This window comes from Balaenoptera borealis, assembly GCF_965194805.1.
Source record: "Balaenoptera borealis genome assembly, chromosome: 16".
In the NCBI taxonomy this organism is placed as follows: Eukaryota; Metazoa; Chordata; class Mammalia; order Artiodactyla; family Balaenopteridae; genus Balaenoptera; species Balaenoptera borealis.
This window is the reverse complement of record NC_138872.1, coordinates 68037698-68059682: the sequence shown is the minus strand read 5'-3', so window position 1 is coordinate 68059682 and position 21985 is coordinate 68037698. Positions and strand designations below refer to the sequence as shown.

Here is a 21985-nt window from a genome sequence, read left to right as displayed (position 1 = left end):
TTTGTTTTTCTAGTTTGTTTAAAATGTATTTTTTCATTGAGGTAACATTGGTTTATAGCATTACATAAGTGTCATGTGTACAGCATTATATTTCTACTTCTGTGTACGCTACAGCATGCTCACCACCAAAAATTTAGTTTCCGTCCATCACCATACAGTTGATCCCCTTTACCAGTTTCGCCCTCCTGGTGCCCCATCCCCTCTGGTAACCACTACTCTCTTCTCTGTATCTAAGTGTTTGTTTTTATTTGGTTTGGGTTTTTCATTTATTTTGTTTGTTTTTTATATTCCACATTTGAGTGAAATCATACGTTATTTGTCTTTGTCCATCTGACTTATTTCACTAAGCATAATACTCTCAAGGTCTATGCTTGTCACAAATGATAAGATTTTATCTTTTTATTTTATGGCTAAGTAGTATTCCACTGTATATATCGCATCTCCTTTATCCAATCACCTGTTGATGGGCACTTAAGTCGGTTACATATCTTGGCTATTGTAAATAATGCAGCAGTGAGAAGTGCTGATATCTTAAGAGTTCTGATTGATGTTTTATTTTGTTTTAGGATGGGTGAGCCTAGGCTTTAATAATTAAGAAAAGTCTATAGCTAGATAATTATATATGAATATGCAGACAAGTGCACATGTAAATTCTTATCATACGTAAAAACATTATAAAATTTCAGTATGCTGAGTTTGACCATGTAATTTATTATCAAACTAGGACACTTTTTTTTTTAATATTTATTTAATTTAATTAATTTATTTATTTATGGCTGTGTTGGGTCTTCGTTTCTGTGCGAGGGCTTTCTCTCTAGTTGCGGCAAGTGGGAGCCACTCTTCATCGTGGTGCGCAGGCCTCTCATTATCGCGGCCTCTCCAACTGCGGAGCACAGGCTCCAGACGCGCAGGCTCAGTAATTGTGGCTCACGGGCCTAGTTTCTCCGCGGCATGTGGGATCTTCCCAGATCAGGGCTCGAACCCGTGTCCCCCTGCATTGGCAGGCAGATTCTCAACCACTGCGCCACCAGGGAAGCCCAAACTAGGACACTTTTGAGAGGAAAAGGGAGTGCTTTCAATAATGCAGCTGGGGCAACAGGTGTAAACCAAGACTGTCCTGGACCAGCTGGGACATATAGTCACCCCTGTACCCCTACAGTATAGAACCCTTGGAGAATGACCCTCTGGATAGTTGAGTTTTCAGTGTGGGTGAGAGCAGCTTAACCTCCTCATTCTGAGCAGTAACACTGTCTTCCCTCCAAAGATGATTTCTTTCCACTCCAATTCTCTCGATAGTCAAGGCCTGCAAAGGTTTGGCCTCCCTTGCCCTGGTGGTGAAGTCACACCAAAGTGCGGCCCTCTTGGAACTCAGCCCTGGAGAGTTGTGTATGTCTGTTCCCAGGAGCGAGTCATCTCTTTTGTAATCCCTGTGCTGTTCAGTAACTCCAAAGACAGAAACAAGTCTCAGTCAGTACTTGATACTATCCTGTTAGGTAATTTTAAAAAGGTAAATATTGTCAAATTTTATTAAATGGCCTTTTAGCATCTATCAAGATCGAATGTGTTATTTTTATTTCCTCTGACCTACCAATATGGCAAATCATATTAATAGCATTCCTAATTTTACATCATTCTTACAATTCAAGAACAAGCCCTACTTGTTCACTGTGTGTGTGTGTGTGTGTGTGTGTGTGTGTGTGTGAATATACTACTAGATCTTTTTTTTTTTTTTTTTAAAGTTTGTTTTGTTTTTTTTTTTATTTTTTTATTTTTTTATTTTTATTTATTTATATTTATTTTTGGCTGTGTTGGGTCTTCGTTTCTGTGCAAGGGCTTTCTCCAGTTGCGGCAAGCGGGGGCCACTCTTCATCGCGGTGCGCGGGCCTCTGTCGCGGCCTCTCTTGTTGCGGAGCACAAGCTCCAGATGCGCAGGCTCAGTAGCTGTGGCTCACGGGCCCAGTTGCTCTGCGGCATGTGGGATCTTCCCAGACCAGGGCTCGAACCCGTGTCCCCTGCGTCGGCAGGCAGATTCTCAACCACTGCACCACCAGGGAAGCCCCACTACTAGATCTTTGCTGATATTTTATTTATTTATTTTTTGGCCATGCTGCGAGGCTTTGTGGGATCTTAGTTCCCTGACCAGGGATCGAACCTGAGCCCAAAGAAGTGAAAGCGCAGAGTCATAACCACTGGACCCCCAGGGAATTCCCCTGAAATTTTACTTAAAATTTTTAAATTGAGGTCCTGTAAGTGAATATCTCTGTTAGGTTTTAGTATCATGATTGTGTTGGCTTCACAAAAACAACTGAGACCATTTCATTCTTTCTTACTATTAGTATTTAAATAGCATTTTTATCAAATATTGCCATGGCCCCATTGAAGGCTTTCTGTCTGCAGTTCAGCTTGGGTATAAGTATGAGGACCTCTGCCTTCTTTTTTGTTTGTATTTGCTTTACTGTGTCTTTGCCTGTTTTGTCTTAACCCTCAAACTTCCTGAGATGTTTTATTTTAGACTTGTCTGTTGGAGATGGCACATAGTTGAATTGTATTTTTTGATCTAATCCTGGTATTTCTTTTTTAATCAGTGACTTTATCCCATTTAGGTTTTTTTTTTAAACAGAAATTTCCAGTCTTACATGTTTCTATTTTTATATTTTCTTCTTTATATTTCTGTTTCTTTTGATCTCTATATTTTGCTGTTTTCTTTGTGTTTTTTTCTCATGGATAACTTGAAAGATATATAACTTGTTTTTAGTTTTACTAGTGATTTATGACTTCAAATAATAAACTAAATTTTTTTCTGAGTTTATCAACCTTGTAAATGAAACAATATATGATTCCCTCAATTAGTGCATTTACACTCCCCTTCCTGTCTCCTACCCTTCACCCTCCCCCTGCCCTATTCTAGAATATTGCATAGTCTAGAATTTTTCTTCATGGTATACCATCAAATTAATAATTTTTTTTATCATGTAGCTTTCTCTCTGAAATGTAAACATTATACAATTTTTGTGTTTTATAATATTTTATTTTTATATAACTGTTTTGTAACCAAAAATTGCCATGGTTGTCTATGCTTAATATCATGTTTTTAAATGGATTCAGTCTCATTTCCAGACTTTTCATCCCACATTTTCCCCATTTGTTAATTCTTTTTTCTTTTCTTTTCTTTTTTTTGGCCACGCTGCGTGGCCCGCGGGATCCTAGTTCCCTGACCAGGAGTGGAACCCAGGCCCTCGGCAGTCAGAGCGTGGAGTCCTAACCACTGGACCACCAGGGAATTCCCTGTTAATTCTTTATTTTGAGGCTTCTCTTCATTAGCAGGATTCTGTTTTTAAGTAGACTTTTTTTTCCCTTAGGAAGGGCGTGGGGATCATATGTATATCCTTGGTATTTAAGTAAAGAATGTGTTTTTATTGCTTTTCCATGTAGAAAAGAATGACTGCTTTTGGAAATCTTGGTTCATACTATTTTTCCTTCCGAAATCTAGAGATGTTGCTTCCTTGTCTTCTGCCAACTATAATCTGATGTTCAGTATGAGACTGGCCTGCTTATTTTTTTCTTTGTATGTAGTTTATTTTCCTTGAATAGTTAAAATAGGGTGGGCAAACATTTTCTGTAAGGGGCCAGATAATAAATTTTTGGGCTTTGTGGGACATATGGTCTCTAGCACAAATGCTTAATTCTGCAGTTGTGGCACGAAAACTCATATGTAAATGAATGAGCTTCACCATGAAAATTTTTAATGTTTTCTGGAACATAGTATCTTATTTGCTGATTCATATTTTTCTTCATTCCTAGAAAATTTCTTTCTTAAAAGACTTTTTCTTCTATTTCATTTATTTTCTTTTTCATTTTTGAGAACATCAGCTATCTGTTCATTAGCTCTTCCTTTCCCCCCTCAACATATAATATGTTCACTCTGGTCTATTTTGGCTCTTTGCCGACAATCTCCTCTCCTCCATAGTCTGTTATTTTTCAAAAGTCTGTCTTCCATTTGATCAATAGCATTTTCTAAATTATGTGTTCTGCTCTTTGTTCTTCTAATTAATTTTTAATTCATCATATCATTATTTATTTTCCTAATTTTTTTTCTTAGCTCTGCCAGCCTCCCTTTATATCTCATTGTGATACCTTAGATCCTATTGAAGAAAGCGTATACCTTGTGTAATTTCCTTGAGAATGTGAAGCATTTGTAGTGTAAAATTTTCTCCTCTTTCCTAAGCTAAATCTTTTGAAGTGCTCTCTCTCTTAGGAAAAGTTTATTTAAATTTCAATTTTGTTTTTTATTATAAATAAATTAATTAATTAAATTAATTTTTTTGGCTGTGTCTGGTCTTTTTAAAAAAATTTTATTTATTTATTTATTTTATGTATCTATTTTGGCTGCGTTGGGTCTTCGTTGCTGTGCATGGGCTTTCACTAGTTGCAGCGAGTTTGTTGGGGTGTGCAGGCTTCTCATTGCGGTGGCTTCTCGTGTTGCGGAGCACAGGCTCTAGGCACGCAGGCTCAGTAGTTGTGGCGCATGGGCATAGTTGCTCCGCGGCATGTGGGATCTTCCCAGACCAGGGCTTGAACCCGTGTCCCCCGCGATGGCAGGCGGATTCTTAACCACTGCGCCACAAGGGAAGCCCTGTGTCTGGTCTTAGTTGCAGCACACAGGGTCTTCGTTGTGGCACGGGCTCTTCATCGTGGCACGTGGGCATCTCTTTATTTGTGGTGTGCGGGCTTCTGTCTAGTTGTGGCGCATGGGCTTAGTTGCCCTGCAGCACTTGGGATCTTAGTTCCTCAACCAGGGATCGAACCTGTGTCCCCTGCAGTGGAAGGCAGATTCTTTACCACTGGACCACCAGGGAAGTACCTAAATTTCAATTTTAAATCCAAAGTCATGAGGCTTTTCCTTTGTGTTTTTTTCCTAAGAGTTTTATAGTTTTAGCTCTTACATTTAGGTTGTTGAGCCATTATAAGTTAATTTTTGTATATGGTACAAGGTAAGGACCCAACTTCTTTCTTTTGCATGTGCACATCCAGTTTTCTGAGCAACATTTTTTTTTCCTGAGCACATTTGTTAAAAGGACTGTCCTTTCCCCATTGAATGGTCTTGACATCCTTGTTGAAAATTATTTGACCATGTATGTGAAGGTTATTTCTGAGCCCTTTATTCTGTTCCATTAGGCTATATATATGTCTGTCCTTATGCCAGTACCACATAGTTTTGATTATTGTTGCTTTGTAGTAACTTGGAATCATGGATTGTGAATCCACCAATGTTGTCCTTCTTTTTCAAGATTGTTTTGGCTATTTGGGGGTCCCTTGAAATTCCATATGAATTTTAGAATGGGTTTTTCTGTTTCTCCAGAGAACACCATTGAACACCATTTTGGAAGGGATTACATTGAATCTGTAGATGGCTTTGGTAATATTATCATCTTAACAATATTAAATCTTCTAATTCATGAACGTAGCATGTCTTTTTATTTATTTGTGTCTTTTAAAATTTCTTTCAGCAGTGTTTTGTCACCTTCCGTGTACAAGTCTTTTAGCTCCTTGATTATATTTATTTCTAAGTATTTTATTCTTTTTGATGCTATTATAAATGGAATTGTTTTCTTAATTTTTTTTTCAGATTGTTCATTGTTACTGTATAGAAATGCAAGTGAGTTTTGGTGTGTTGATTTTGTATTCTGCTGCATTAACTTATTAGTTCTAACAGTTTTTTTTTTGGTGGAATCTTTAGGGCTTTCTATAAATAAGATCATATCATCTGCAAACAAAGATATTTTTCCTTCTTCCTTTCCTGTTTGAATGCTTTTTACTTCTTTTTCTTGCATAATTATTCTGGCTAGAACTTCCAGTACTAAGTTGAATAGAAATTGCAAAAGTGGGCATCCTTGTCTCGTTCCTGATCTCAGAGGAAAAGTTTGAAATGGTCTTTCACCATTGAGTATTATGTTAGCTGGGGGCTTTTCATATATGGCCTTAATTTTGTTGAGGTTGTTTGCTTCTATTCCTAGTTTTTCGAGTGTTTTTGTCATGAAAAAGTATTGAATTTTAACAGATGCCTTTCTGCATCAGTTGAGATGATCACGTGGATATTTTTCCTTTGTTCTGTTAATGTGGTGTATTTCATTCATTGATTTTCATATGTTGAACCTTCCTTGCATCCCAGAGCAAATCCCACTTGGTCATGGTGTATAATCCTTTTAATATGCTGTAGAATTCAATTTGCTAGTATTTTGTTGAGGATTATTGTATCCATATTCATCAGGAATATTAATCTGTAGGTTTCTTTTCTTGTAATGTCTTTGTTTGGCTTTGGTATTAAGGTAATGCTGCTCTCATAGAATGAATTAGAGAGTGTTCACTGCTCTTGAATTTTTTTGGCAGAGGTTGAGAAGTATTGGTATTAATTCTTTAAGTGTTTAGTAGAATTAATCAGTGAAGCCATCTGGTGTGCTTTTCTTTGTTGAGAGGTTTTTGATTACTGATTCAATTATTAGTTTTAGGTCTATTCAGAGTTCCTATTTCTTCATCATTCAGTCTTGGTACATTGAGTATTTTTAGGAATTTGTTCATTTCATCTAATTTATCCAATTGGTTGGCATATAATTGTCCATAGTACTTTCTTGTAATTCTTTTTATTTCAGTAAAATTAGTAGTGATATCCCCTCTTTCATTTCTGCTTTTATTTATTTGAGTCCTCTTCCTTTTCCTTAGTGAATCTAGGTAAAGTTTTATCAATTTTGTTCATCTTTTCAAAGAATCTTTTCAACCCTTGATTTTGCTGATTTTGGTTTTGTTTCTGTATTCTCTATTTACTTACCTCTACTCTGCTCTTTATTATTTCTTCCCTTTTGCTAACTTTGGGTTTAGTTTGTTTGTTTTTTATTTTCTTAGTTCTATAAGATGTAGAGTTTAGGTTGTTGATTTGAGCTCTTTCTTTTTTAATGTAAGTATGTACAACTATAAATTAGCTCTTTGGGCTACTTTTGTGGCATCCCATAAGTTTTGGTATGATAGGTTTTTGTTTTCATTTGTCATTTTCTAATTTCTCTTGTGGTATCTTCTTTGACCCATTGGTTGTTTAGGAGTTGTGTTGTTCAATTTCCACATATTTGTGAATTTTCCAGTTTTCTTTCTTCTGTTGATTTTTAGTTTTCTACCAGTGTGATCGGAAAAGATACTATATGATTTATATGATTTTAATCTTTAAAAATTTATTAAGACTTGTTTTGTGGCCTGAGATATGGTCTATCCTGGAGAATGTTTTATGGGTACTTGAGTATGTGTATTCTGCCATTGTTGGGTGGAATGTTCTGTACTGTCTGTTAGGTCTAATTGGCCTGTAGTGTTTGTTGAAATCTCTGCTTCCTTATTATCTTCTCTCTGGTTGTTCTTGACGTGCTGTCTGCATGCACCTTCTGTATGCTCTGTTCCTTTTCTTTTTTACCCCCTGTGGTACTTTTGCATAGGTCACATGCTGGAATTTTTTGTTTGTATTTGTTTCTATTTATTCATATTTGTATGTGGGTGCTTTTTTCTGGATCTACTGTTTACTGAAAAATAGTTAGCATGGGATCTCCTTGGAAACCCCTCCTTTGTTGACCTGGACTTAGTTGAGAGATTTCCTCTTGCCCTTGATTTAAAGGCTACGTTCTCTGTTGTGCTTTTCAGTTGCCCAAAGAGAATGGGTTCAGGACTCATCTCCCGCCTTTTCGTTCCGTATCTTCCCCATTTGTCAATTCTTTACTTTGAGTCTTCTTCTCGTTAGCAGGATTCTAGGACTGGAGCTGGGCCTTTGGAAAATCACCATCTGGCAGCTTTATTCCTTACGTTTTCTCAGGAATTTGTGGCAGCTACAGACCACGGAGCTCACCTGTGTGGTTTGGGTGTATGTCTAGTTATGTGAGGTTAGGGGAGTAGGAGTGGCGGCAGGCAGCTCCATGAATTTAAGTTTTTTCCTTTCCTTCTGTGTGAGTTGGCTACTTGGTGCAGGAATCAGGTTTGAAGAATGCTCTGTGGGTCAGGATCATGGGCTTTGGTTTTGGGGTTAGCTGTTTTTGACAGCTTTCATTCACAAATCTGAATCAGGCTTGATTCCAGATTCTACTCTCTGTAGGCAGGATGCCGATTCAGAAGGGGGAAATGGCGCTTTTCAGCCCTGTGGCTGTCCCACTGCTGAGCTGGGGTGGAAGCAGGCCTTCCCCTGCCTGCCCAGTCCTCCCTTGGCGCCCAGTCTTTACCTTTCCATCACGCTGCTCCATGCGTGGTACATCCAGAGTTCTCCCAGCATCACCACTCATCTGCCAAAATGATTGAATATCTGATTGGTATTCTGTGAAGTTAGGCTTTTTTTTTTTTTGGCCATGCCCCGCAGCATGTGGGATCTTAGTTCCCCAACCAGGGATCGAACCCACGCCCCCTGCATTGGAAGCGTGAGTCTTAACCACTGGACCACCAGGGAAGTCCCCTCTGAAGTTTGTAGTACAGACATTTTCCTGGCTTCAACACAAATGAATGATATTGCATTTTTCTTTGGGTGGTTAATTTTGAATATTTTTTGAAAAATTTATTTTTGGCTGCATTGGGTCTTTGTTGCTGCACACGGGCTTTCTCTAGTTTCGGCGAGCAGGGGCTACTCTTTACTCTTCATTGCAGTGCATGGGCTTCTCATTGTGGTGGCTTCTCTCGTTGTGGAGCATGGGCTCTAGGCATGTGGGCTTCAGTAGTTGTGGCTCATGGGCTCTAGAGCTCAGGCTCAGTAGTTGTGGCGCACAGGCTTAGATGTTCCGCGGCATGTGGGATCTTCCCGGACCAGGGCTTGAACCCGTGTCCGCTACATTGGCAGGTGGATTCTTTTTTTTTTTTTTTTTTAAACATCTTTATTGAAGTATAATTGCCTTACAATGGTGTGTTAGCTTCTGCTTTATAACAAAGTGAATCAGTTATACATATACAATATGTTCCCATTTCTCTTCCCTCTTGCATCTCCCTCCCTCCCACCCTCCCCATCCCACCCCTCTAGGTGGTCACAAAGCACCGAGCTGATCTCCCTGTGCTATGCGGCTGCTTCCCACTAGCTATCTATTTTACATTTGGTAGTGTATATATGTCCATGACACTCTCTTACCCTGTCACATCTCACCCCACCCCCTCCCCATATCCTCAACTCCATTCTCTAGTAGGTCTGTGTCTTTATTCCCGTCTTGCCACTAGGTTCTTCATGGCCTTTTTTTTTTTTTCCTTAGATTCCGTATATATGTGTTAGCATACTGTATTTGTTTTTCTCTTTCTGACTTACTTCACTCTGTATGACAGACTCTAACTCCATCCACCTCATTACAAATACCTCCATTTCATTTCTTTTTATGGCTGAGTAATATTCCATTGTATATATGTGCCACATCTTCTTTATCCATTCATCTGTCGATGGACATTTAGGTTGCTTCCATGTCCTGGCTATTGTAAATAGAGCTGCAATGAACATTTTGGTACATGACTCTTTTTGACCTATGGTTTTCTCAGGGTATATGCCCAGTAGTGGGATTGCTGGGTCGTATGGTAGTTCTATTTGTAGTTTTTTAAGGAACCTCCATACTGTTCTCCATAGTGGCTGTATCAATTTACATTCCCACCAACAGTGCACCACACCCTCTCCAGCATTTATTGTTTCTAGATTTTTTGATGATGGCCATTCTGACCGGTGTGAGATGGTATCTCATTGTAGTTTTGATTTGCATTTCTCTAATGATTAATGATGTTGAGCATTCTTTCATGTGTCTGTAGGCCATCTGTATATCTTCTTTGGAGAAATGTCTATTTAGGTCTTCTGCCCATTTTTGGATTGGGTTGTTCGTTTTTTTGTTATTGAGCTGCATGAGCTGCTTGTAAATCTTGGAGATTAATCCTTTGTCAGTTGCTTCATTTGCAAATATTTTCTCCCATTCTGATTGTTGTCTTTTGGTCTTGTTTATGGTTTCCTTTGCTGTGCAAAAGCTTTTAAGTTTCATTAGGTCCCATTTGTTTATTTGTGTTCTTATTTCCATTTCTCTGGGAGTGGCAGGTGGATTCTTAACCACTGCGCCACCAGGGAAGTCCCTGGGCGGTTAATTTTGGTATCAGGAAGGGCTTTTTTCTGCCACAAAAGTAATATGCTCTTTAATCAGTCATCTTTCCTAGAAGGCCAAGGTGCTTCTTTACTAACAGTTTTTAAAGCGAAATCTGATAAATTAGTACATCCCCAACACATCACCCACAATCTTCAAATATACATGCCTGGTTCATTTTACACAACCAACGAATTCAGTTGATAAAAGTGAAGCAACTTTTTGGAGCCTGATTTTACATATGGCAGGGATATTCATTTATTTAAGTGATCTTATGAAAATGATAAGCATTTTAAAAGCAAATAGTCATTAAAAAAAATTAATTTATTTATTTTTGGCCGCACTGGGTCTTCGTTGCTGTGTGCGCGCTTTCTCTAGTTGCAGTGAGTGGGGGCTACTCTTCGTTGCGGTGCGCGGGCTTCTCACTGCGGTGACTTCTCTTGTTGCAGAGCATGGGCTCTAGGCGCACGGGCTTTAGTAGTTGTGGCTCACAGGCTCAGTAGTTGTGGCTCGTGGGCTCTAGAGCGCAGGCTCAGTAGTTGTGGCACACAGGCTTAGTCGTTCCGTGGCATGTGGGATCTTCCCAGACCAGGGCTCGAACCCATTTTCCCCTGCATTCGCAGGCAGATTCTTAACCACTGAGCCACCAGGGAAGTCCCAAGATTGCTATCCTTCAAAGACCTTACACACTGATGGAGGGTGAGGCTGGGAGAAAACAAGTACACAAATAATTTTATTACAAGATGGAATGTGAAAACTGCCTTAGGCCTCCCCAGGATGAAGGAAAGGATGAAAGAAAATCGAGGAAGTTTATATGAAAGAGCTAGTATATGTGCAGAACCTTGAAAGAGATGAATTAAAATTTTTTTAATTGTTTCTGATTATAAAATAATACATATATAGGTTATTAAAAATTTGAAAAATGGAGAAAAATATAGAAAAGAAAATGATATACCAGTAAAATGATATACTCACCACCCAGAGATGACTGTTAGTATTTTCTTCCAGTTTTCCCTTTGTGTACATATATCTTTTAAGGAAAGTATATACATTGAGTATATGCAATTTTGTATCTTTTTTGCTCCCAGTCAGCAATGTAGCATGAGCATTTTCTCATGGATCTAAGATTTTGATAGGTGAGGAAAAGTATTTAGGGCAGAAGGAATAATATATATTTGAATGGTATAGAAATGAGAAAACTCAGGGACTGTTCTGCGAATAATAATTAAACCCATTTTGTGGAATGAACATTGGCATGTGGTATCTGATTGAGTCACACGTTCTACCCTTAACTTCACTTGTTTTTCATATTTATGATCTCCACACATGAGTTAATTCATTGTCTTGGTGGGAACTTCTGAATACTAGCTCATGTATAATCCACATTTATCCTGCTGAATTCTTTCTTTGGCTGCAACAGAAAACCTGGTGACAGTATGTGCATGTTTTCCATTGTTTTTCTTTAGATCAGTCCAAAGTGTTTGTGAAGGTTTTTACTGAAATTGACCGGATGCCCCAACTTCTTGCATACTACTACAAGTGTCACAAGGTGAGAAGCTGTGAGTGATTACCATTGTGGAGTGCTTGTAGAACTGGGCTACAGAATCACAGTTTTGAATCCCAGTTTCCTACTCAAAGGTAAAAATATTTGCCTCCATGCCCTCTGGTCTTTTTCTTTTAATTAGCCAGTAGGGGGTGCTCTTGGTCCAGCCTGTGGATTCATTTGATTGCAAGTTGGAAAAAGTCATTAGTTTTCAGCCTCACTTGTATTTATAGCTAGATTTCCTTTACAGATTGAAGAGTTTTAATTTTTCCTATTTTTGTCTTTTAAGGGCGATTAGGTTTATTATGCCTTCAGCAAGCCTTAAGAATTTTATCTGTTTTCTAGGTTTGTTGAAATTAGGTTACTGAAAATCTTGACAGCTTCCTGGGCTAACTTAATTCCTTCAAGTCCAGTGCCCATCTGTCTTTTGAGCAGTAGTGTTAGGACATGAAGCTAAAACACATATTCACGCCCACCTCTGAGGTCTATTCAGAAGAATGGTAGCATGCTGAGTACATTGGCCTGCTTTGGGGGCAAGCAAAAAGGAGAAAGGATCACTTGGAGGGCAACAGATTCAAGCTCTGGATGATGATCAGAGCAGGTGACTGTAAATTTTTTTTTCCTGCCTCTTTTGAAGTGAATGGTCGTCCGTGGGTACCCGATTGCCTGGGAGAGTAGGCAGTGGCCAGTCGCTTGCCCTGGTAGGAGGGCAGGGCAGTTGCAGCAGGCAGCATGTCTTGGCGGACCCAGTAAGGCCTCCTTTGTTCTGCCTCTGCAGGTCCAGCTTTTAGCAGCCTGGCAGGAGCTGTGCCAGACTGACCTACCCCTGGACCGGCAGCTCACTGGACTCTATGACGCCTTGCTCGGTGCTTGGCACACGCAAATCCAGTGGGCTATGCAGGTAACAGCTCTTTTGGGTTCTAGCGAGAACAAAGCCGGTGGTGCCGAGGGAGAGGGTGATGGCCTTGGGAGCGGGCCAACCGCAGAGCACCCGGGCCACCCAGAGAGAGCACCGCTGGAAGAACCTCCCCATCTGCTGTCGTCACCAAAGGGGCAGGAAAATCTTTAGTTCTCTGTTCTAACTCTTCTTATCGCTCTTATCTGTATCTTAAATAGAATCTAATGTGACAATGTTGCTTGTTGTTCAGCAGGGGAGCCCGTGGAATTCCTGGAGGCCATTATCTTCTGATCTAAAAGCAGGAGGCCCTCAGTCAGGTGGTGCTTGAGTGAACAAGGCTGTTTTAATCTTAACTTTGGGTAAAATTTACCCGGCCTAAAGTTAGCTTCCCTTGTTCTCACAGTAGGCCAAGAGGAACAGTATAATTATAAAGGCACCCTCTGACTTAGGGGAGAGGTGAGACAGAGAACTTCATTTCATTTCCTTTCAGGAACTTTCCATCATTTACTTTCCTAAAGTCTCTAGGCATTTTCAGCCTTGAAGGATATGAAACATTGGTCCCTTGTCTTGATGCCAGGAGGTGCGCTAGATCTTCTCTTTAGAAGGGGAAAAAGGCTGTCTTATGTCTGAGTAATGACTGACTGGGCCTGTTTATGGTGTGGCTTATATTTTTTTCAGAATTAGTTGTGAATCGCCCTTCACATATTGGTCAGTAATTTGCTGGAATGAACTCCACTGTAGTTGGAGAGAATTCCTCGTATAGGGTCATGTCATTCAAGGTGGTTGAAGTGCTCTTCTCCATCCTCTTTTCTTTCTCCTTGAACCAACATCATTCAGACGAAAAAACCCAAAAAAACAAAAAAACAAAAGCACCCCAAAACTGGCGAACAAAACAAAAAACAACCTCCTGTAGGAGGTTCCCATTTTTTATGTAATCATCAGTTTTCAGTGATCCTGTCCATCCGCACGCATTTCTGTGTCCTTGTCTCGTCTACTGCTTATATCATGAGGATAAAAACAGTTCATGCCTATAAGTACAGTTGCCCTTCAGCATCTTGGAAAAAGGATTTCGACTTCTCACACTTTTATTTGGGCCTCACCCCAAGTTTTGTAAGACGTAAATTTATGCTAATTTCCACTTTTGTCCCATGGCCCATTTTCTTTTCAGAATGTGAGCATGATAGGTGACTGTCATCTCCTGAAGCTCAGTAGAGTACAGAAGAAAACCAAAGGCACCAGGGTGAATGTGTCTCTAAAGATTTTTTTCCCTGGTATTTTATTTTATTTTTTATATTTTGGCCATGCCACGTAGCATGTGGGATCTTAGTTCCCCAACCAGGGATTGAACCCCGGCCCCCTGCAGTGGAAGTGCGGAGTCTTAACCACTGGACCACTAGGGAAGTCCCTTTCCCCAGTATTTTAATATGGAAAGTTTCCAACATGTAAAAAATTTGAAAGAATTGTACAGTGAACACCCATGTACCCACCTCCTGTGTTCTACAATGAACATTTTGCTATATTTGCTTTATCACAAATCTATCCATCTATCCATGTGCATCTATTCATTGACCCATCTTATTTTTGGATTCATTTCAAAGTAAGTTGCAAACATCATTCACTTCAGAACATACGTATTATTAACTAGAGTTCAGTATTTGTTTACTGGGATTTTTTTTTAGGTAAAATTATGAAATGCAATGATCTTAAATGTGCCATTTAATTAGTTTTGACAAATGCTGTTTAACCTGATCCCCTACCAAGATACGGAACATGACTATCACCCTAGAAAGTTCCCTTGTGTTCCTTCTCAGTCAGTCTTTGTACCAACATCCCTGAAGGCAACCGCTGTTCTGATTTTTCCCACCATAAATTAGTTTAGCCTGTTTTAGAATTTCATGTAAATGGAATCATATGGTGTATGTCCTTTTGGTGAGGCTTCTTCCATTCAGCATGTTTTTGGAGATTTATTCATGTTGCTGTATGTATCAGTAGCTTGTTCTTTTTTATTACTGAACACTGTTACATGGCATGAATATATAACAGTTTTGTTTATTGAGTCTTTTTTTAAAAATTTTATTTATTTAATTTATTTTTGGCTGCATTGGGTCTTTGTTGCTGTGCGTGGGCTTTCTCTAGTTGCGGCGAGCGGGGGGCTACTCTTTGTTGTGGTGCGTGGGCTTCTCATTGAGGTGGCTTCTCTTATTGCGGAGCACGGGCTGTAGGTGTGCGGGCTTCAGTAGTTGTGGCTCATGGGCTCTAGAGTGCAGGCCCAGTAGTTGTGGCGCTCGGGCTTAGTTGCTCCGTGGCATGTGGGATCTTCCCGGACCAGGGCTCGAACCCATGTCCCCTTCATTGGCAGGTGGATTCTTAACCACTGCGCCACCAGGGAAGCCCTATAGTTTACTCTTAACATTTAGGTCTGATTAATTTTGAGTTAATTTTTGTATATGGTATCAGGTAAGGATCCAACTTTTTTTTTTTTTTTTTGCATGTAGTATCCAGTTTTCTGAGCACCATTTGTTGAAAAGACTGTCCTTTTCCCATTGAATGATTTTGGCACTCATGTTGAAAATCATTTGGCCATGTATGTGTGTTTATGGCCTCTCTATTCCATTGGGCTATATGTCTATCCTTATGCAAGTACCACACTGCTTTGACTACTATAGCTTTGTAGTAAGTTTTGAAATTAGGAAATGTGAGATAGCCAGTGATCCTCTTTTTCAATATTGTTTTTGCTATTTGGGGTTCCCTGAAATTCCATATGAATTTTAGGATGGGTTTTCCTGTTTCTCCAGAAAACACCTTTGGGATCTTGATGGAGATTGCATTGAATATGTAGATGGCTTTGGGTAGTATTACCATGTTAACAATATTAAGTCTTCCAGTGCATGAACATGGGAAGTCTTTCCATTTTTTGTGTTTTGTGTGTATTCTTTAATTTCTCTCAGCAGTGTTTTGTCGTTTTCAGTGTACAAGTCTTTTAGTTCCTTTGTTACATTTATTTCTAAATACTTTATTCTTTTTGATGCTATTGTAAATGGAATAATTTTCTTAATTTCCTTTTCAGATTGTTAGAATAGAATTGCTAGTATAGAAATGCAAGTGATTTTTAAAAAAAATTTAGTAATTTATTTGGTTGCACTGGGTCTTTTAGTTGTGGCAGGCAGGCTCCTTAGTTGTGGCTCGTGGGCTCCTTAGTTGTGGCATGCAGACTCTTAGTTGCGGCATACATGTGGGATCTAGTTCCCTGACCAGGGGTCAAAGCCAGGCCCTCTGCATTGGGAGCGCAGAGTCTTAACCACTGCGCCACCAGGGCAGTCCCTGAATGTGAGTGATTTTTGCTTGTTGATTTTCCATCTTGCAACTTTGCTGAATTTGTTTATTACTGCTAATGGGTTTTTTTTTCCAATTTGTTAGGATTTTCTACGTATAAGATTACATCATTTGTGAAACGAGATAACGATACTTTTTCCTTTCCAATATAGATGCCTTTTATTACTTTTTCTTGTCCAATTCTTCTGGCTAGAACTTCCAGTATTATGTTGAATAAAGTGGCCAAAGCAGGCACCCTTGTCTTGTTCCTGGTCTTAGGGGAAAAGCTTTCAGTGTTTCACCATTGAATATGATGTTAGCCATGGGTTTTTCTGATATGGCCTTTATCATGTTGAGGAGGTTCCTTTCTATTCCTAGTTTATTGAGTGTTTTTTTTTCCCAATTATGAAATGGTGTTGAATTTTGTCAGATGCTTTTTCTGTATTAATTGAGATTAATGAGCTTTTTCCCCCTTCATTCTGTTAATGTAGTATATTACATTGACTAATTTGATATGTTGAACCATTCATTCTGGAGATCAGTCTCAGTCATGGTGTATAATCCTTTTAATATGCTGCTAAATTCAGTTTACTAGTATTTTGTTGAGTATTTTTGTATGTGTATTTATAAGAGATATTGGTCTGTAATTTTCTTTTCTTTTCTTTTAGTATTTGTCTGGCTTTGGCATCAGGTTAATGATGCCCTCATAGAATGAATTAGGAAGTGTTCTATATTAGTTTGCTAGGGCTGCGATAACAAAGTACCATGGACTAGGTGGTTTAAAGAATAGAAATTTGTTATGGAGGCTAGAAGCCCAAGGTCAAGGTGTTGGCCGGGTTGATTTCTTCTGAGGCTTCTTTCCTTGGCTTGCAGATGGCAGTCTTTTCCCTGTGTCTTTCCTTTATGTGTGCCTGTGTCCTAATCTCCTCCTGTATAAGGACACTGGTCAGATTGGATTAGGGCCCACCCAGATGACCTCATTTTATCTTAATTGCCTCTTTAAAGGCCTTACGTCCAAATATAGTCACATTCTGAGGTACTGGGGGATTTGGACTTCAATATATGAATTTTGGGGAGACACAACTCAGAATATAACATGCTCCCTCCTCTCCAATTTTTTGGGAAGAGGTTGAGAAGGACTGGTATTAATTCTTTTAATGTTTGGTAGAATTTACCAGTGAAGCCATCTGGTTCTCGTTTTTTCTTTATTGGGAGGTTTTTGATTACTGATTCAGTCTCCTTACTAGTTATAGGTCTATTCAGATTTTCTGAAGTCACTTTTGGTAAATAATATTTGTAGGAATTTTTTGTCCATTTCATCTAGGTTATCCAGTTTGTTAGCATACAACTGTTCATAATATTCTCTTATAATCCCTTTTATTTCTATAAAATTGGTAGTAAATGTCCCCACCTTCATACTTGATCTTAGTAATTTGAATCTAATCTCTTTTTTTTTTTTGGTCAGTCTAGGTAAAAGGTTTGCCATTTTGTTAATCTTTTAAAAGAACTAACTTCTGATTTTGTTGATTTTCTTTATTGATTTTCTGTTCTCTATTTCATTTACCTCTGCTCTAATCTTTATTATATCCTCTCTTCTACTAGCTTTGCGTTTAGTTTCTTCTTTTTCTAGTTCCTTAATGTGTACAGTTAGGTTATTGATTTGAGATATTCCTGCTTTTTTAATGTATGCATTTACAGCTATAAATTTTCCCCTTTGCACTGCTTTTGCTGTATCCGTAAGTTTTGGTTTCCATTTTCCTTCATTTCAAGATATTTTCTAATAAAAATGTGAATTGATTGATTTTATAATTTTTAAACTTACACTTTTTTTGGCCTTAGTGTTGCATAAGAACAGTCTTATATCATGTTTCACATTTGACTAAGTGAATCTGTACTTAAAACAGGGGTCCCCAACCCCAGGGTCCACGGCCTGTTAGAAACTGGGCCGCACAGCAGGAGGTGAGTGGAGGGCGGGGCCAGCGATAGACAGAAAGTAGCCAATTGTCCTGGACAGGATGCAAGTCTTGCTAGTTTATTTGGCTTTCTGAGCATGTTCACATGGGTGCTGAGGAAAGCTTGGGGCTCTTGACTAGACCGCTTTCCGGCCTGGAAGGGTTCCTTTGAGCAGTCCAGGAGTCTGCTTCTTTTAGAAGGTCTGCTCCAGTGTGCTAACACACATACGTCTCTCCCCCTGCAGGTTTTCAGGAACCCCCACGAGGTGGTGACTGTGCTGCTCATTCAGACCCTGGGGGCCCTGGTGCCCTCTCTGCCCATCTGCCTCAGCGCCAGTGTGGAGAGGGCAGGGCCCGAGCTGGAGCTCGTCAAGCTGCTGGAGCTCTACGACGCCACCGCCCACTTCGCCAAGGGATTGGAGATGGCCCTGCTCCCCCATGCAGGTAAACATCCTTCCTCCCAGCTCGCTGGCTTGTTTTTACTCGCTCTTTCTGAAGCTTCTGGGGCCTGGGTTTGTTTGCCTTTTCTGGTGACCGATTTTACAGAAATGGAAGGGATCAGTGTTTTCCTTCTCAACAGCTATGAAAACCTTTTCCATGAAAACATTGCCATTATGGAAATAATTGTTGCTTAATATATTGTTGCCTAGCTGCAGTGCTGCCTAGGTGCTTTACACACTCTGGGGAAGTGATAGACACTTCTGCAGGGGCTTAGAATGTAAGAGGCAGGTAGGCATTAGTGGCAACGAGTTGGCAGTGAGTTACACTGGGAGGGTAGCGTCCTCTTCCTTTCAAGGCATCACAGAACCTTGGGTAAGTCAACCTAAAAAGTAAGTTTAAGAGAACAAATGGATTAGAGGAGCTTTTTGATAGGACAACAGCAAGTTTTTAAGGGCAGGGGTGCTGCATTAGGACTAAGGGCGGGTATAGGGAAAATGGGCTTTCCCCAGCTGCCATCTGAGAGCAAAGCACTCCTTGGCATTTGGGCAAACAATGCCTGGTGTGTTGCATGTCCCCAGCTGTTTCCCATCTAGGTTAAAAGCATCATAAACTTTTCAATCATACAGACTTCATCACGAATGCTCCTGTCAAATCAGGAAATCGCTTCAGGAAGGCCTGCTTCTGCCGTTTGGCTGCTGTGTGTCACTGACTTGGTTTATTTAATAGTTATTCTCTTTAATTACCTTTGTGTGTAATTACCTTGTACATTCCTGGGAGTGTGTTTATTGTTCGAGTTCCTGATGACTCATCGGTGTTTTTGGCACACTCACTGCTCAGGCCCTGGTTGTGGGAGAGGAATGGTGGATGTGGCTTCCAAGGGACCTGGATGCTGTGGTCCTAGTGGCTGAAGAGTATGTAGGCTGAGTGTCCTGTGGAGCAGAGTGGAATGAAGGCAGGGCAAGGAGCAGGTTGCTTTTCTCCCACTGGTGATGGACATTATTGAAGAAGAGAGAACCACCCTCCGAAGAATCATACAGAAAATGCTTTGTTAGTCAGCCATGGAAGTTTAGATTTTTAATGATTCCTACTGAGGTTTTCAAAAAAGTATACGTATTTTTTAATTTAAAAATACTTTGGAAACACACACAAAAATAAAAATTAAAGAGTAATAATGATCCATAATCTCATGACTCAGAGAAGGCCATGGGAACATTTTATTTGCTCTCAGTAATTCAAATATAATTATACATTTTCATAAATAAATATAAAATATATGCATATATAAATATATATGCAAATACATATTTAAAAATATTAGTTTTAAAAAAAATTTTTATTTATTTATTTTTGGCCGCATTGGGTCTTCATTGCTGCGCATGGGCTTTCTCTAGTTGTGGCTAGCGGGGGCTACCCTTCGTTGCGGTGCGTGAGCTTCTCATTGCGGTGGCTTCTCTTGTTGCATAGCACGGGCTCTAGGCACGCGAGCTTCAGTAGTTGTGGCTCGCGGGCTCTAGAGCTCAGGTTCAGTAGTTGTGGAGCATGGGCTTAGTTGTTCTGCGGCATGTGGGATCTTCCTGGACCAGGGATTGAACCTGTGTTCCCTGCATTGGCAGGCAGATTCTTAACCACTGTGCCACCGGGGAAGTCCCAAAATATTAGTTTATATGATCTTATATTCTCTTTTTTGCTCAAATTAATATAATGAGCATTTTTTATGTCATTAAATATTTTCCTAAGACATGGTTTTTAATGGCCACTTGATAACTATGGCCTACTTTAATTTTTAAATCTGCTATTATAAATAAAACTATTATTAACAATCTTACGTATTAATTTTGGAGCCCAACTCTGATTATTCCTTGGGATAAGTTTGAAAATTACAATTGCTAATAAATGAAAAATTTGAAGATGTTTGTCACATTTTGCTCTTTAGAGAGTTTCTGCCTGTTTTCATGTCCATCAGTAGTAAATGATGCTGCTTATTCCCACATGCCCTCACCAGCACTAGGCTCTATCTTTTTTTTCCCTTGCCAGGTTTTTAGACAGTTAATGATATATTATTTTAATTTCCATGTCTTTGATTACTAGCCAGTTTGAAAATTATATTATAAAAAGTTATATTTTTCTCTTGAATTGCTTATTCTTTTGCTTCTTTTTCTGTTTGAGGGTTTAATCTATTTCTGGTTAATTTATAAGAGCAATTTATTTAAAGCAATATATTATTAAATGTATTATAAAAAGCAACAAAGTATTGTTATAAAAATTCATGATATAGCTATCTGTAACACAAAATGAAAGTCTCCTGTAATCCCACTTGCTAGAAATAACCACTGTTAAAAATTTGGTGTATATTCCCTAAATATCCTTATATATTAAGGATTTTTTTTCTCATTATCAAGTATGTTGTAGATATATTTTCTAACTTTCTAGTTTGCCTTTAACACTTTTCCATTTTAATAATTAATAATGTACATAGTATATAATTCAAAATATGTAAAAGGTTATGCAATAGAAAGTCAAAAAGTTAAATAATTTGTTGACTTTATAATTAACAAGCAATATGTATTCAGTATAGAAAAAACCAGGAAATACAAGGAAGGAAAAAGATCATGCTCAACCAACTGTCCAGAAACAGTATTTTGGATTATATACACATGCAAATTTTGTATACGAGTGTGTGTGTACTTAAATGTTTTTAATAGAATATTTTATTATCATTATCACCCCCCCCATTTTATATTGATTCAATATTGTCATCCAAAACACAAATTTTCCCAGTTCCACAAAAGTCTTTATAGCTGTTTCCCTACCTCCCATTAAAATCCAGTCGGTGTACATGCATTGTCTTTGGTTGTCCTGTCTCTTTAATCTCTTTTAATCTAAAACAGTCATCTCATCTTTTGTCTTTCATGACATTGATGTGTTTGAAGAATACAGGGTAGTTTTCCTGTAGAATGTCCCATATTCTGTAATTATCTAATTGTTTCCTTGTAATTAGATTTAGATTAAACATTTTTAGTAAGAATACTACATTGGTGATGATGTGTACTTCCTATGGCATCACATCAGGAGACATATAATGTCCAATTATTGGTGATGGGTTGGATTAATCACTTGGTAGTTGTATCTGCCAGATCACTCCATTGTAAAGTTACCTTTTCTTCTTTGTAATTAATAAGTATCTGTGGCGTGATATTTTGAGCCCATAGAAATATACTGTTCCTTAAGAAGTATTTACCTAGTGACTTTAGCATCCATTGGTAATCCTTGTCTGAATAAACTTTTACATTGCTGATTATAAAATGGTAATATTCTAATTCTCTCATTCCTTTTACATGTATTAGCTGGCATTCTTTTTTTTTAAAATATATTTATTTATTTATGTATTTATTTTTGGCTACGTTGGGTCTTTGTTGCTGCGCACGGGCTTTTCCTAGTTGCGGTGAGCGGAGACTACTCTTCGCTGTGGTGCGCGGACTTCTCATTGCGGTGGCTTCTCTTGTTGTGGAGCACGGGCTCTAGGCACATGGGCTTCAGTAGTTGTGGCACGCGGGCTCAGTAGTTGTGGCGCATGGGCTTAGTTGCTCCACTGCATGTGGGATCTTCCCAGACCAGGGCTCGAACCTGTGTCCCCTACATTGGCAGGCAGATTCTTAACCACTGGGCTACCAGAGAAGTCCCTTGCCGGCATACTTTTGTGAAGAGGAGATTTTTCTTTCTCTTTAATATCACT

The 21985-nt window shown here is 39.0% G+C and overlaps 1 protein-coding gene across 4 annotated transcripts in view; it reads left to right on the top strand.

Annotated features, from left to right (window-relative positions):
• The window catches only part of COG7 (component of oligomeric golgi complex 7), a 78783-nt gene that overhangs the window by 9853 nt on the left and 46945 nt on the right, over positions 1-21985 (top strand). For all 4 annotated transcript variants that reach the window (XM_082362460.1, XM_082362459.1, XM_082362461.1 and 1 more), the window contains exons 5-7: positions 11573-11655; positions 12428-12550; positions 18057-18255. In XM_082362460.1, the coding sequence (XP_082218586.1) occupies positions 11573-11655; positions 12428-12550; positions 18057-18255 (405 nt within the window). The remainder of the gene's footprint in view (positions 1-11572; positions 11656-12427; positions 12551-18056; positions 18256-21985) is intronic.